At 37.2% G+C, this 17,505-nt stretch overlaps 1 protein-coding gene across 28 annotated transcripts in view; it reads left to right on the top strand.

Annotated features, from left to right (window-relative positions):
- The window catches only part of NRG1 (neuregulin 1), a 1,062,032-nt gene that overhangs the window by 1,022,928 nt on the left and 21,599 nt on the right, over positions 1 to 17,505 (top strand). For 16 of the 28 annotated variants that reach the window (XM_085000112.1, XM_021076395.2, XM_085000102.1 and 13 more), the window contains 2 exons: positions 2,910 to 3,039; positions 14,994 to 15,052. In XM_085000112.1, coding sequence (XP_084856238.1) covers positions 2,910 to 3,039; positions 14,994 to 15,052 — 189 coding nt within the window. Of the gene's footprint in view, positions 1 to 2,909; positions 3,040 to 14,351; positions 14,420 to 14,993; positions 15,540 to 17,505 lie in introns of those variants that run through there. The other 12 variants (XM_021076398.2, XM_085000097.1, XM_085000105.1 and 9 more) reach the window with 4 other exon arrangements.

Below are 17,505 nucleotides of genomic sequence, written 5' to 3'. Positions count from 1 at the left end.
TTCCTGACACTTACAACTTATTCCTGAGCTTGGCAGTTGGTTCAGAACAGCTGTACCCAGTCAGTTGACACTTTGTGTCACCTGGGAGTTAATTGCTGCTTTGCAATTCCACCAACATTTTTGTTCTCACTGCTGCTAAAGGATAAAATTGCTAAACAGGAGAGTCCGTGACCACAGGAGAGAGTTGCTACTTCATTTTCCCCCAAGAATTATTTGATTATCAAATATTCCATGACTAGTGTCAAGTCATGATTTAAGAATTTTTCCCATGAATGTATCATAACTCAGAGCTGCAGGATAGCGTGCAAAGGATAGTAGGGTCAGGGGAAGATATTGTTAAAGGACTGAAAAAAGGGGATTATTTCTAGTTTTGCCATACATTTGTTAATCTTATTATTTGATAACACAAGATCCAAGGCAAAGGGGTGATGTATCTGTCTCTGCCTCTATCACTACTAATCTCCATTGTGAGTTTACAAGTAACAGCAAGTGTCTGCTTTGGGGAGTTGGAGGGGAATGTTGGTTTTGTTGTTTTCAGCATTTGTTCTGAAGAAGCCTGCTGCTGTGTTTGCTGCCCAGCTTGGGTGAGGGGTAATTCTTAGCAGCATTTCAGGGATTCAGAGACCACTGGGGTCTACTGGAGGTTCAGAGTTCCTCTGCAGGAATGATGGTGACAGAACACAGCAGGTGGGCCCCTCAGCACTGTCACCTGGGACAGCAAAGATACCCTGCCCGATTTGTCATCCCATAGATTCCTGTCAGCAGTGGAAGGTCTTAAGGACAAAACTTGGAACATTTAAGACAAATTCGCTCCTGCTATTTTTAAAAAACAATTGCCATGGATGAAAATATTCACAGCATCTAAGTTTCACAAGCAGATATAATGTCATGTTAAACTTTAGGCTAAGGGATGTATAGAAGTTGTCTACGATTTTACAGACCAAAGGATGCAAATTATGCCCTCCTCTTCCTGATAAAGATGGTCAAAGTGTAGCCATTAACAGATAAAATCACCTCTTTCCTCACTCGCTGGTTCTTTTGGTTTGGTTTGTAGACCTGAGGAGGATATTTGCAAATGCATTCTGAAAAGGACTTTTTGTTGGAATAATTTTTTTTTTTAATCAACCCAATTCTTAATTATCCAAAGTGCTGATTCAAGGAAAGGATGCCTCTTTGAAACCTTCAGATTTCTATTGTCAGGTTTTCCATCTGATTGACAGATACCAAAATTAAGATTCTTCATTACTTGCTCAGTAATAATACCTGCTATTATTCATACAATGCCAGAGTCATGCCAATTCCTCTACCTAGATTATTGATAATCTCTGTAAAAGTCCTGTAAGAGTACCCTTACTCCTGTTTTCTAAAGGGGAAAATTAACCATCTGGGTGGTGAAGTGATCTGCTCAAGGATGCAAAGCTTGTAGGGATTTGAACCAGATCTGTCTCCAAAGTGAGAATGATTTTCACTGTCTTTTGCTGTTCCTCCTAAAAGTCATAATGAGAACAGTGAAATGGTCCAAACATGCCTTAGATGGAAGAATAAGAGACAAGAAAGGCATCAGGTCTTTCAAAAAATGAATAATCAGATGCTGGGTATTTTGATCAGGTAGAATACAGATCGAATAGAACTGGAGGAGCAATTAGATTAAATGTCAAAGCAAAATGGGCACTTAGGAAAGAGTGGAAAAGAAAAACAGAAGAAAATGGAAAAACAATACGTGATGGGTCAAATAAAAGTAAACAAGAGATCTGAATTTCACATGCAAATGGTAAAATAAAAATTAAAGAAAAAGAAAAGGAATTAAAAGTCACTAAGAATGAGTCAGGTGGTAGAGGAGAAAAATTTCTGTCTGAAGATGGATTTCTTTTCCCCCCCTTGGACAAGTTGGTTTTGCATTTCATCCTGATAATGTCAGTGATAAACATTGTGTGAGTTAGGCTGTTTAGGGTTGAGACCAGGCTCAACAGTGAGGCTCTCAGTGATGGAAGTAGGGAGAAGTTCTAATACTAAATTCCCTTCCAGTCTCAGGATTGAATACATTGGCTTCATTTAATCCCTGCACCTAATGGTGGAGGAATCACTGAGTTTCTGATAACTGCGAAGTTTGAAGGCAAGTGAATATCAAGCTCACTACATGAAGATGTTGCAAACCGAAGTTAAAACTTGTTTCTACTCCTTTGTCAGAATGGGTGGATTTTGTAGTGCTTTGTTCTATGTTTGCAGCAATAGTATTTTGTCTTTGCTTTTCTTCAAAAGCATGATGGCAATCAGGCTTTCAATAATATCCCTCTGAGTAGAAGTTAGAATAGAGTGGAAATTTTGAATAGATTGCCCCCTGATCTACACATTAATATATATTCAATTAATAACATGTTTTCATTAGCAATAAATAGGTTCCCTTGTATTTTTCTTAGCTGCACATTATGTCTTTAAAAAAAAAATCAAGTCCCTATACATAGAACACATAATTTTGAAAATAAATAATTTTATCAACTAGTTGCCATTAAAAATTGATGTCTAAATTCAGTTGCACTAATACGAATTTGTCATTAGTTTTGAGCCTTCCTAGAAAATGTATTTTTTTTAATAACAGTAGTTCTTCTCTTTTCCAGATTTCCTTAGAAGATAAAATATCGGTTATAAGAAATGTTGATTATAATTAATCCTATTTAATTATAAGAAACTTAACTGTAATTACCCTTTTACAATTTTACTCTATTGAATTACACCCAGAAGGTACTTAACTGTGTTGTTATCTTTACTGTGTTGTTGATTAAGCCTGAAAGTTTAGTGGAGTACACTCTACCTTATGTGAACTCTTCCTTTAAAGGGAATCTAAGGTTAAAGGCTGCTTAGAAGAGGGAAAGATGAGTGTAAACCTTTCCCCTTCTTTATCTTTTATCCAGCCACATCAACATCTACAACTGGGACAAGCCATCTTGTCAAGTGTGCAGAGAAGGAGAAAACTTTCTGTGTGAACGGAGGCGAGTGCTTCATGGTGAAAGACCTTTCAAACCCCTCAAGATACTTGTGCAAGTAAGAAAAGAAATCCTCTGTGTGGCCTATGTCCATGACTGCTTCTTTCAGATGATTCCGTGTCTCATGATGTGATGTGTTACCACTGCTGTTTCCCATTTCGTTGCATCCTTTGAGTAGTGCTGTTTTATTTGTAGAGTGTTGTGAAAAGTTCACACCATTTGTCATCTTCTCTGTTATATCCAGAATGGTTTTTTGCTTTTCTTCAAAGTGATGATTTTTTTTTTTTTTTTTTTGCCTTCATATTGACAAAGTAGCTTTCTTCATGATTTTCCTCATTGTTACCTGAGAGAGATGTGCAAATATCATAGAGGCCTAAAACTTTGAACACCTCCATTTCCATCCAATGTATGAATGAAGCTGTAAGATAATGTTCCTTTTTACCCCAGTGGTCACCTGCAAAGCAAATAGGACAACTAAAAGAAGCAGAAGGACAGAAGAGTCTGACACATCTGTTACACTTGGCATTAGCTTCTTCTTTCATAACTACTTTTAAAAAATGAAATTTAGGTTGATCTCACTAATGAAAAACAAGAAACTTGGGTTTGGAAATGCACTTAGTGTGTGTAGCATCATTGCAGATAGTTAGAGTGTTCTTTCACGCACTACAGTTATTTATAATGTGCTTAGAATGGCGTTCTCACCAATGACCTGAAGGAGAAGTATCACTGTTATTCTCTCTCAACAGGCAGCATTAAACAAAGATATTATCAGTACATTAAATATTTAAAACTTGCAGTTAAAATTAGTAGATCCATTAAAAACCAGGTGTTTATTATGCCATGCATTTTTAGTCTAACCTTGAAATTTAGGCTATATGCGGTACATGGACTCAAATAACTTGGTGGGGTAAAGATGTTTAATGTTTCATTGAAATGATGAAAAAGGAGTTCTTGCTGTGGCACAATGGGTTAAGAATCCAACTGCAGTGACTCAGGTTGCTGCAGAGACACAGGTTCAATCCCTGCCCTGGCCCAGTGGGTTAAAATATCCAGCATTGCCACACTTGTGGCGTAGGTTACAGCTGTGGCTCGGATTCAATCCCTGGCACAGGGACTTCCATACATCATGGGTGTGGCCATAAAAAACAGAAAAGTATATATTTATTTCACATTTGACCAGTAGCTGTGTCCTACTGTTCTAAAGTGGCAATGCTTGTCCTAAATGAGAAAAAAAAAAAAAAAACCTTATCATCACAATAATCATCTCCTGCTCTAGACTATTATTAACTTGGGACATAAATGTTGACAAAGAACAAGTTTGTCAGTTGAGCTAATAGAACAGTTGGCAAAATGAGAAAGAAAAGTACAAGAAATAATGAAGAAAGTCATTTCCCTTTGACATCCCATAAAAACATACAAATACTTAAGTGCCCCTTTCTAAGAAAACCTTTGTTGTAAGTAATAAAATGCATCTTAATGACATATATCTTAAGATCATAACACCAAACAAAAATGCCAAAATGTGTTTGCTATTCCCTGTGCTGTTCTAGACACAGGTTATCTGTAGAGGGTCTTGTGGGACCTCAAGGTTGTAAACAGGTACTTCTCAGAACTGCTTTTCAACCCTCAAAAGCTCTTCTTTTAACACAATGGAAGCAGGAGTTCCCATTGTGGCTCAGTGGTAATGAGACCAACTTGTATCCATGAGGACACAGGTTCAGTCCCTGGCCTTGTTCAGTGGGTTAAGGATCCAGTGTTGCCATGAGCTGTGGTATAGGTTGCAGACGCAGCTTGGATCCCGTGTTGCCATGGCTGTGGTGTGGCCAGCCAATAGCTGCAGTTCCAATTCGACCCCTAGCCTGGGAACTTCCATATGCCTCAAGTGAGGCCCTAAAAAGCAAACAAAACAAAACAAAAAAAAAAAACTCTTCCAAGAGGAAACAAATTTTGTGTAGCTGATTTATAATCTTTTATAGTATTTTACTTATTTTATCATTTTCTTTTATTATTTTTAAATTTCATAGTATTTTATACTTCCTTACTTTTGAAATAAATTAAAGACTAGGGATCACAAGAGGAACATTCTAATTTCAATTACTAAGTATCTCTTCCATGGATACAAATAATAGTTATAAGCCAAGATAAAACTAATAGGTAAGAGTGTTTTAAAAACTTTAAAGCAAGATGAAAATGAAAGGGTGTATAGAAAAAATTTTGTCTTCCAGGTCTGAATTATTTTATGACTATCAATGTTTATTGTTTTAAAATTAAAGTTTCACTTAATCTGTATACCTATAGCAAAGAATTAAAACTGATCCATTTTAGACTTTGGTTCTGCCAACTTGCTGTGAACACAGCCCAAATGTGAATTGAGATGAACAAATTTTATAGTTTGCTATAAGATTTTCTCAAGTCAAAATAGAAGATGTCAGAAGCTGAGTATTACAATCTGTAAAATATGAGGTTCATTTATTTTATGGGGAAATCCTGTTATTCTCTCCTAATCATAGGCATACAATCCAATTACATTTTAATAAATCTCCTCGGAAAAAACATTTAAATTACAGCTCCTTAAATGCTTCTCCTTTTTAAACAATTGTACCCATATAATCCTGTCCCCTCTTTTTACTTCTTGAGAAAAGCATCTGAGACCACTCTATTTTAATTATAATAATGAAACATGATCATTTTTCATCATGGCCTTTGCAAAGATTTACAAGCTGAGTGAGTACATATGATAGTTTCTGAATACCTCTTAGGAACCAGTGCACTTATTTTCCACATATTAATTTCAGCTATTCTGTAGCCCTCCCACATCCTATACAAAACATGCTATCGCCTGAGTTCTCTTCATTTCTTCCATTTTGGCATTGTGCCAACAATTGTAACTTTTTTTCACCTCCCTGGTTTTTCATTAAATTTTAAGCCCAATCCAGAAAAAAAAAAAAAAAAAAAAACTTGCTATACATTTTCTTATCTTGAGTTGAAAATTTTGGTCTTTCTCTAATGGTTATTAAAGCAGTAAACCATGAATGAGCATTCTATATCACCCAAGCTAAATATCTTCTAGTTCTCAGCAAATTGGCATCATGATTTTATTATAATTTTACTGATTTTGGTACATAAAATCTTTCAGAAAAGTGTTAAAGCTTCTCCATTGGAAAGGAAATCTTTGACATCTATGATTCTGATAGGTTTTGTCCTCCTCTTGGACCGTATCTTTACTGATACATCAAAGCAACCCATTACCTTGAAGGAAGAACTGGAGTATATTTAACATCCAAAATACCCCAGGCTTTTTTTGTTAAATAAGTGTGTGTTTTTAATCCCTGTATTAAAAATACCTATATCATTAAAACAATCACTACTCAGAATTGAAACAAAGGCCCATCATATACCATGTCTTAGGATAATGTATTTTTCACTAGACAACTTGAATATAAACAGAGAACATGAAAATGTTGCATCGGCTCATCATAGGCCTGTGTATGAAACCAGTTCATAGTTTCCATATGGTCCATCTGTCTAGAGCATAACATTTCTGAAGCATGAGCCACATCATTCAAAATCAGCTTTATCCCTGACTAAAGACATGACTCAGAAACACCACAAGCATGGAAGTTTCCAAGTAGTCTCTCTGGTCACCTAATCCACTGTTGTCTTCTTGGGAGTTGAAGGAAAAGATTTTATAGCAAATCTCTTTTGTCTGTCCATTTAGAACAAGGTGTTCCAAATGGATTAGCCGTCTAACAGTTAAACACTTCTCTGAGGAGAAGTTCACTGGTTACTTGGACTTCTCCCCTGGGAACTGTGTGGGAATTTCTGCGTGTTTCTCGTCTTTTATATTTCTCTTCCCTCTCTAGTCCTTTAAAATTTATCCTGGGCGGTGTGGGGGGCTGGGGGGGGGGGAGTTACTATTCCAGAGTGCCTAAAGACCAGCAAAGGGTGGTGCCATCTTTTACCCTCTGGTGCCCCATGTAGTCACGTGGTTCAAAGAAACAAGACAATTTGAACATGACATTGTCCAGATTTTCCTCTGTTTTCTCCCCTTGCTCTTGTATAACTGTTCTTCTGAACAGTTGTACTTAGAAAACTATCTTGGAAGATGTCAATGTGATTTTTTAAATCTAAAAATGATTTTATACCAGACCGTATTTATAAACCCATTAGGCTGTACTATGGACAGATGTGGCTTCCCCATGTGGGGATTAGAGTTTTAACCACCAATTTTGGTAAATAGTCTTGAGCTCTTTCACTTCAACTCTCTGGACAATATCTTTATTTATAACATGGAGTTAATATGTTCTCCAAATTTCTTCCCAGGGAGTCAGTGAAATTAAACAAATTCATTTCTGCTAAAGCACTTCTAACCCTGAGGAAGCAAGATGTTTTTTTCCCTTATAATAAAAGGTAAATGGTAGAATTACATTCTCTCTGTAGACGTTGGAAAAATACCTACACCTGTCTTAACAGACTGTGTTATCATGTTTAATCCCCAATTCTTCATTTTATTTAACACTGGCAATTCAACATTTTATTTGATTTGTTCGGGCCACCAGCTAGCTTTATAACTTTGCATTTTACATTCATTTCATCATTTAATTACCTCTGATCATGAACTTCCTTGTATACAAAAAACAGAAACAAAAAGCAAACAAATAAAACTTGGGAAGGTGGGAGGTGGCTTCAAACATGAACTTACGATTTTGTATAGTTAATTTTTATGAAACCATGTAGTACATATAAGGGCCCGTATTGTATTACATATTACTCTAGAGACATTATGAAAAATGTATAACTTAGAGAAGATAAAGTCACAACAAATACATTATAATAAATTAAACTCAGTAAATGAAATATTAGTTAACATTTGTTTAGAGAACAGCTACGTCTATGCTAGGGGTTTTTAAAAACACAGAAAATATATAAAGCATGGTCTCTGGTCCCTGGGAACTTAGTCGATTTACGGAAATGGAGTGACTGAAATAGTACATCAATTAGTGACTACATCCCAAGTGGTACAAGGCTGATTATTATGGTAATGAGAATTTAAAGCAGGAAAAGAAAAGATTGGAATAAGTTGAAGACTATATAAACATAGTCATCATTTATGGGGTTATTTCCATATTCCAGGCAGGCAGCGGGGCTACAGTAATCTCTCCGTGAGACATCCCTAGACCCGAAGCTCCATTCTGGGAAGTAAAACAGAATAACTGAGTTAGGCGAGAGGGTGAGTTTCTGGGCTCCGAAGGCCAGGCAGAGGAACTTGGACATTGTGATAGCTAATGTGAAGTCATCATAACTTCCGGAATGAGAAACTATAGGAGAGTGACACCGTAAGCATAGATGACCTTTAGGGAAGAGAGACTTCCATGCAGGCTGGAGACATCTGGGGACCAGATAAGATGGGGAGAGAGAGTCGAGACACTAGCTGAGGTTAAACCTTGATAAAATCCCAATGTGATCATGTTGAGGATACTTGTAACACATCTGTAGCTTGATAAACATAATTAAACGAGGGCATGGTGGAGGTTCAAATTCAGGTTGTGTCCCATGCCTCATCATCATGGCTGTCGAAGGAGAAATTTGGAATAGATCAAAGGGATATATTTTGGGTTAGAGCTGGAGTCCCCAAGAACAGACTGTGTCTGTGCTCTAACTTCAGGTCTGGATGAGGTCATTCTTCAGAGGCATGTGACACTTGCCTGCTATCACATTTAACAGGGAGAGAAACCTTTGTGAGAGCTTGTGGGACTCTTGTGGCTTTGAGCTAGATAGCTCTTCAGATGACCACATCTGTGTCTTCTGTGTCCCTATTGTATGTAGAATCCTGCTGTGTATTTACTAGGTATTTATTAACTCATTTTGACTCTTACTAAGACGGATGGAAGAAAATCCTTTGGTTCTGCTAGAAACCAGCTTAGTATAATTTAGCCTAAAATTGAGTGCACTAAGTGTTCTTAAGAGCTTTCTTCCTTGTTTCTCCTGAAATCAGTTAGGCAGTGACATATATATAGATAGATCTCCTCCTAAGAAGCAAGTTCTGGACTTTTATGCTCCGTACAAAGTGGTGAAGGAAGTCACATGGTCTCCACCTTCATGAAGTCATAGAGTCATTAGGTATTTCAAGTAGCAAATATATTTTAAGTAATTAATTTAATAATAAATGACAGGTGTGCTGAAGGCTATGAAGAGTATTTAGGGAGCTAAGGAAAGGTAAAATGGGGGACACCAACCAGCCAGAGGCAGAATCTCCATGGGGAAAAATAAATGGCATGCAGTCCTGGCCTTGAGAAGCATATAGTCTAAAATGAAATGCACAATTTTGAAACACTTAAATTGAATGATGTAAGTCAAAAGTGAATATTGAGGAGTTCCCTGCTGGTTCAACAGGTTAAGGATCTGGCATTGTCATTGCTATGGTTCTGGTTACTGCTGTGGTTCTGGTTACTGCTGTGGCTCTGGTGTGGCTTCGATCCCTGACCCAGGAACTTCCACGTCCCGTGGACACAGCCAAAAAAATAGTGAATATTTAGATGTTTCATCTTAAAATGAGGCTGGAGTAGATGGAACCATAATGTTCTGAATCACTGAGCTGTGTGATGAGACAGGTAAGGGCAACCCTAGAGAGGAAGACAAGCTGCAAATGAGCAGAGTCAATAAGTCACCATGTCAGAAGGACACAGAGCTATATGGGATGTAGACTGAGCCTGTATTTGATGAAACTGCTTGACCCCAAAGTAAAGGATACATCATTTAGAGTAAACAGTGGCAAGGATTATCATCTCCAGATGAGCATTTCAGAACAAGCTGTGCAAACAGAGCTTTGGGAAGGGCACCCAGGTTCAAGCAAGGAGGGGTTAATTCATGAACACCGCCACCCTCATTAGTGGGATTGTTTGTCTTAGACCTTGAAAAACAACACTGGAGAGCCGGGACAACTTAGACTCCGTCCCCACCCCCACCCCCAGTATTTATCCATGAGTCCACTGTGCCACTCTGGGTATACTGTTATCTCAAGAATTGAGAACTAGTTCCTAGATCATAATAAGAAAAGAAAAGGGATGATCGATACTGGCCGAATAGTAATGGAGAAGTATGAGTTTGGATCCAAAGAAAATGTTAAGGGAACATATTAGATTTAATATTTTCTTTAATGGTGTTGAAGAAGGCATTCCCTTGTGGAAATAAATGTCTTTTTCAGATCATGCCATAAAGAACACTAAAACACAAATTAGAAAAGCATGTACAAGTCTCAAGAAATTTCACTTCACGGTAGATAACAGAACAAAGTTCATCTTGGAAAAATGCAGGCTAATAGTCACAATCCATTTGGGAAAGAATAATCTGCAACACAGATACTCAGCCAGTGAGTGGGCGAGCTCTCGCCAGAATCCTGAGAGAAGGGGTGAGAAAAGTCAGTCCCTGCAATATGATACTACAGAAAAACAAACCAGCACTAGAGGACCTGGTATGTACACTGCCAACTCTGGTTTACAGAGTGAGAGCAAAAGCCGTTAACGTCAGATACTTAAACTCACCGATGATCCTCAATGCGTATCTGCTGGCCTTTCCATTACTTGATATTTGTAAACATGAACATCAAAGAGATTGTTTCAGATGTTGTACAATATGAAGAAAAGGCCCCAGCTAGTATTGAGGCAGAGTGATAAGACAATACGGACTCTTCTCTTTTGGACAATTGTCTGAAAAATTTCTCCAACTATTGCCTTGTGGATTGATGACTAAATAGGGAGGAAATATCATATGTAAACCTGTTTCCCTTCTCCCGCCTGATGAAAATTGATGAAACCAAGAAAAAAGGAAAGGAGGAGAAAAGGCAGTCTAAGGATGATTTATAAATGGACATAAATTTTAAAAACCACAAAAGCGTTTACAAAGGTTTATAAAATTAGCAAACCCTAAATAACCAGAAGTTTCTTGAGGTTCTGGAAACATCTTCAAATATATCCAGTGTCTCCCTCCTCAAAAAAAATGGGAGATAAGTTATTCACTTAGAATGTAAAAAATATACCAAACACTAAATTGATCTGCAAAATATATGAATTGATGATAGATTACATAGTAAACGTGTCAGAATATTCACCTTGTATTATGGTTATTATTAAGTATAATTTTTATTTTACTGATGCTTTGTAGAAGTCTTGGTTACTAGATTGGAACTGCTTTATTGAATCCTGGGTAAAATGGTATTTCAGTAACAGGATTTAAATTTGAGGTAATAGACTTATTGTTAAAGAGTTAGAGTCTTTTCCAAATTCCAAACACATTGTTAGAGGTTTCTATTTAGAGGAGGGAATCTGTGAGGAGAATACTGGGACTCCTATTAAAAAAACTGGGTGGGGCGGGGAGTTCCTGCTATGCTGAAGTGGGTTAAGAGTCTGAGTGCAAAGACTCGGGTCACTGCAGAGGCGAGGGATCGATACCTGGCCTGGCGCAGTGGGTTAGGAATCTGGTGTGGCTGAAGCTGCAGCATAACTCACAGCTGCAGCTGGGATTCAGTCCCTGGCCAGGGAACTTCAATATGCCAAGGGTGTGGGCATAAAATAAAATTAAAAAAAATTGTTTGGAAGTCTATAAAGGAGAGAATCGATTATCACAAACTATAAAAATAAAAGCCAGAGGGAGTTCCTATTGTGGGTCCGCAGTAACAAACTGGACTAGTAGTATCCATGAAGACTTGGTTCAATCCTTGGCCACAATCAGTGGGTTAAGGATCTGGCGTTGCTGTAAGCTGTGGTGTAGGCCAGCAGCTATAGCTCCTATTCAGCCCTTAGCCTAGGAACCTCCATATGCTGTGGATGCGGCCCTAAAAAGACTAAATAAATAAATAAAGCCGGAAGTTCAGTACTGACCTGTACTTGGCAAATCAGTTGACTGCATGAAAGTGTCTCTGATACAGTTCTTTATTAGTCACTATTAGTCTCTCTTAGGCTCAGCTTAACTATTTTATGCGTCTTTCATGAACCAGGCCCTGTGCTAAACATTAGAGCCATAAAATGATCAGAATCTGATCACTACCCTCACAAAGAGATAATCACAAAACCTTGAATGAGATTAGGGCAGGGTGCAGCGTGAGACCCAAGTAAGGAATCCCTCACCCAGGGTATGGATGAGGGAGAAGAGGAGGTGGCAGTCAGGGAAGGGGGAGTTGGAAGAGGTGAGACTTCGGTTCAGACAGAAACTCCCTGAAGTCTCATCTCATTAAGAATACATATAGAGTAGCCTTTTAAAATTGCATAAAATTTTAAAAAATTGTAAGTCAAAAAAAGAAAACTTGAGAGTTCCCTCATGGCTCAGCAGGTTAAGGGGTTAAGGATCTGGTGTTATCGCTGCTGTGGCTCTGGTTACAGCTGTGGCATGGGTTCAATCCCTGGCCCAGGAACTTCCATGTGCCATGGCCATGGCAAAAAAAAAAAAAACTAAACAAGCCATGGTTTAGTGATGTAGTGAAAGAAAATCATCTAAGTACTGACATTTTCAGAAATGTAAAAAAAAGTTAACTTTAGAGATGGGGTTCCCACTGTGGTGCAGCAGGTTAAGAATCTGACTGCAGAGGCTTGGGTCACTGCAAAGCATGGGTTGGATCCCCAGCCCAGGGTTGTGGGTTAGGATTCGACATTGCCACAGCTGTGGCGTAGGTCATAGCTGCTGCTCCAATTTTATCCCTGGCCTGGGACAATTTGATCCCTGGCCCGGGACAATTTGATCCCTGGCCCAGGAGCTTCAATGTGCCATGGTTGTGACTGAAGAAAAAAAAAATTAACTATGTAGCAATTAAAAGAAAACATTAGTTCATATGTTTGAGACTAATGCAACACTAACAACTAAATGGAATCAATAAATATGTTGTGTCAGTTTTAATAAAACAACAAATATAGAACAGAGATTTCTTCTACTCATGCAGCAAAAATATTCTAAACAAAACTAACCAATTCATTTATAAAAACAATTTTTTGAAAAATTCAAAAAAGCTATATCAGTACAAGGTGTTTGTTATAAAGCCTATTAATATTATTGTCAATGGTTATAATTATACTTTATTTACCCAAGTACTTATGGGATTGAAAATCTGAAACTGCCAGAATTTATTCTTATAAGCCATTCTTCGTGAAATAGTTGAAGTAGATGTACCAAATCACTTGATAACATTTTGGCATTGAATTTGGCTTTAAGGGAAATAAAAAAAAAAAAACCTTATATATTTGTTAAAATGAATAGTTTTATTCACATCTCTTTGATGCCGAAGAGATGGTGTTTGTTTTTATTTACTCTGAAGCAGAACGGGTTGTATGTAAAATCATGAGGTCTGTGCATGATGGTTATTGTATAGATGAACTATTAGTAATAATCATGGCTATAGCTGTGGAGCACCCGTAAGAGGTATATTTGGGTCCTAGAACCTTTTGATGACCCTGTTTATTAGAGTATGATATTGGGTAAAATGAATCCAATCTGAAATCCTTTAGTTACTGAAGTGACAGCAACAAAAATAGCAATTGTAAAGGACTTCCGTATTTAGGCACAGCCCTATGGTCAGACCTTTAGAACAGTACTCTACCAAGATTCTGGCATCTTGATAGGCAAATGTATGTGAGTAAGTAAAATGTGAATGTTATACAATTTCAAAACAGTTTACTTTAAATGCAAAATTATATTTACTCAATACTACAGTAGAAGAATAACTTTAAATTTTTTTAAACATATTTATCTTTGATTTGGGATAGTTGGATTATGTTTGTAAGCTAATAAAAATCTGCCTCTTTCTGTCTTTCACCATTAAAAAAGACCTCATTTGTAATATCTTAAAACAGGGAATGTAATTTATCTTGTCAGTAATCACTAGAGTGTGAAAGTACTTGACTTCTGTTGTAGTTTGATGACTTAACTTATAACGATACCTAAGAAATGAAGTACAAAATTGTGTCTATGAAAGAAAAAGCCCAGAATATTTTAAATAATGAAAGGTTACGAATGGAACCATGTAATCTCTTACCAAAACCAGTGTTTTAACATAGTAAGAGTCAATGGATCAGTGACACATAAGGCAATGCCGAAGAAAAAATGGTTTAGCTGCCCAGACCTTCCCACTCCTATTCAACTTTTCAACCTCACTCTAGTTAAATTTCAGTTAACCCATCTTATGAAGACCGAAGCAAACAACAGAAATGTATCCCCTGCGGTTTTTATGGGACATTATTTTCTAAATGTTTTGTCTTTTCCTTTTCTTTATGTTGTTCAGCCACCAGGTCATGTGTAGGACTCTCCATATTCCATAGGAGGAAAATTGCCAGTCTGAACGTTCAGTGTCTTTAGCGTTCGATTGCTTATTACATTTTTACCCTCTAGGTGCCAACCTGGATTCACCGGAGCAAGATGTACTGAGAATGTGCCCATGAAAGTCCAAACCCAAGAAAGTATGTTAAAATAATCTGAAATTTGCTTTCTCCCCCAAACTACAGCAACAATCACTACTACCACTTGGTGTTTTTACAGCTCAGTTGTGACTGATTCTTTTTGTTCTGATTATGGTTTAACCACTCGGGTCATAAACCCATTCACTATGACCTTGTTTAACTGTCTCTCAACCAGACTCCAATGGCCATCAATTTAATAAAAGAATGAGCCATCAGGATGGTCAGCGCTGGCAGTCATGGTAGGCCAGCCAACCAAAATTCCTTTCCTTTCAGCATTCTGGACCAATGCAAGAAAACCTAGTTGAAAAAAAGTCCACTTGAATTTTAAGTGGCTCCCTTTGAGAGAGAGCAGTCCCTTAAAATGGTGGGATCTTTCTATCCGTTTGTCCAAATGTTTAACCCTTTGGGGGAAATGCCGGAGTGGAAAAGCCACGGTTAGGACAGAGACTCAGTTCCTGAGAGTGAACTCACCAAGTTGAGTCATATGACACTGAAGGAGCTTCTTTCTAGCATATATTCACCTCTTCTCTTTTTCTCTGTTTTTTCTACCATTGTTTTTTGTTTCTTCTCTCAGGTGCCCAAATGAGTTTACTGGTGATCGCTGCCAAAACTACGTAATGGCCAGCTTCTACAGTACGTCCACTCCCTTTCTGTCTCTGCCTGAGTAGGAGCATGTTCAGTCGGTGCTGCTTTCTTGTTGCTGCATCTTCCCTCAGATTTCACCTAGAGCTAGATGTGTTTTACCAGGTCTAACATTGACTGCCTCTGCCTGTCGCATGAGAACATTAACAAAAGCGATTGTATTACTTCCTCTGTTCATGACTAGTTGGCTATGAGATGCTCATAGGTGTGTGAGGCTCCGATGTTTCTGAAATTGATCTTGAATAATGTGATACAAAATGAGAGCCTATATCACACAGTGCAATTATAATAAAGGCATTTAAAAGTCTCACATTTATTGAGAAAATAAAATCATTCCACTGACCAGTCCATCTTCTTTATAAAATGACCACATCCTGAAAAGGATGTTTGCTAAGTTGTACACAGTACACACTTGAAATGATGGTAAGTTAATTGTGGTTCAGAATGTGTCATTTATAAGAAATAAACATCATAAAAAGGGTGCAGATGTTTCTCTTCATTAACCAGGTCGCACTTAAGTTTTAAAAAAGCACTGAGTAGGAGAGTTAAAAACCTTCCACAGTAAAAAAAAAAAAGATACTCTGGCTTCTATTTACCTTACTTAGAGAACAAGTGATTCGGGTCTAAATCATTTGTAGATGAATTACTAAATCATGTATTGATATTTTGCTAATCTCAATAATAATTTTAGGAAAAAATTGTACTTTAAAAATATTAGTTACTTTGAAACATAACAGTTCACTGCTAGATGTGTGTGTGTGTGTGTATGTATATATATACACACGTATATAGGAACTGAGAAATTATAGTGTATTTCTGTGGCTTCATGAAATTTTGAACGTCATTCCTAGAAGACCCAATTCACATTGTTTATAATTGCATGGATAACTAAACTATGTATTTGTCCTTCTTTTGTGAACTGGGGCTATAGCTTTTAATTTGGAGCTCTCAAAACATTATATTTAAAGTGATTCCGGAGTTCCCATTGTGGTGCAGCCTAAAGGAATTCAACTAGTATCCATGAGGATGCAGGTTCAATCCCTGGCCTTGCTCAGTAGGTTAAGGATGTGATGTTGCTGTGGCTGTGGCACAGGCTGGCAGCGACAGCTCTGATTTGACCCCTAGCCTAGGAATCTCCATATGCCGCAGGTGCAGCCCTAAAATGCAAAAATAAATAAATAAATAAATAAAAATAAAATGATTCCATAGAGTTATTCGTTGAGATCAAATGTTGACAAATCTTTTTCTGGAAAGGATCAGATAGTAAATACTTCTGCCTTTGCCGATGATACCAACACGGTCATTACTATAGAAAACTCTACCATTGTAGCACAAAAGCTGTCCTAACAATGCATGAACTCCTAAGCATAGCTGGGTGCTATTGAAATTTTATTTACAAAAGCATCATAATGGATTTGTCAACCTCTGATTCAGATTGTTGGTTGCTTACCTCAAAAGATATTTCACATAGCATACTGCAGTATAAATTCGTATAACACAAGAAACAGTGATAGAAATTGGTCATATGGGGGCCCTAAAAGAATGAAATTTGATCCTTATTTGCACACATACACAGAATAAGATTCTGTTCCTCATGTTAACCGGCATGGAAGAATAAATTCTACAGAAAAATAAATTTCATGCGTATGCATTATGGGGAGATTAGACCCATGCTAGTCAAGCATTCTTTTAGTGAGATGGTACTTATTATGTGTTTACAAAGGCTACATATCAAAGATTATGTTATAAGCCATTTTCTGTTGTGAAAAATTGCTAAATTGGCATTGCTAAATTTTCAAACACAGCCCCCTCCCTTTATTCAGAGTCTTTAAATGAAATGCATTTAGTGGACAGAATTCTTCTCTCCAGAGCTATAGATTATTGTTTTAAAGGTAGATAAGATGGAGAGTAAAAATAGAAGGTAAATAATAGAATTTTACTTAATTTGTTAAAGTCATTCCTTTTAGAAATGTGTGTTCGTATTCAAATAACATAGATTTAGCAAATTCATGTGACTCAATAAAACCAATACAGTTATATTTTAGAATCTAATGAAAATTCTGAGCTTGAACTTTAAGTACTGCATTGTACTTAAATTGTTGGAAAACTGAAAGCAGTGTTGGAGCACCAGATAGAGAAAAACATTTTAAACGATGAAGATATAAAGAAGTTAGATCTGACAGTAGTGACCTGAGAAAAAGTTCTTAACTTTTCTTTTAGGCCTTTTTCTCTTTCATAAGATAAAAGTTAAAAGAGTCACTTTGTATTTAGTCCGAATGTGATTCTGTGAATAAATTCTTTAGTGAGATTTCATTGGCACTTTTGGAAGCTGTCCAGGAAAGCAGCATTCATATTTAACTTGATTTAACAAAGATTGATAGGAAGCACATTTATAAACAAAATCTGCGATGACTGTGCTGCCTCATGTCTGGAAAAGCAGGAGC

The sequence above is a fragment of the Sus scrofa genome, chromosome 15, assembly GCF_054392235.1.
Source record: "Sus scrofa isolate SSC_HxYL_T2T_F1_AM1 chromosome 15, Sscrofa_HxYL_maternal_Yorkshire_Landrace_v2.0, whole genome shotgun sequence".
NCBI classification, from domain to species: Eukaryota; Metazoa; Chordata; class Mammalia; order Artiodactyla; family Suidae; genus Sus; species Sus scrofa.
This window is presented reverse-complemented; position numbering and strand designations above follow the sequence as displayed.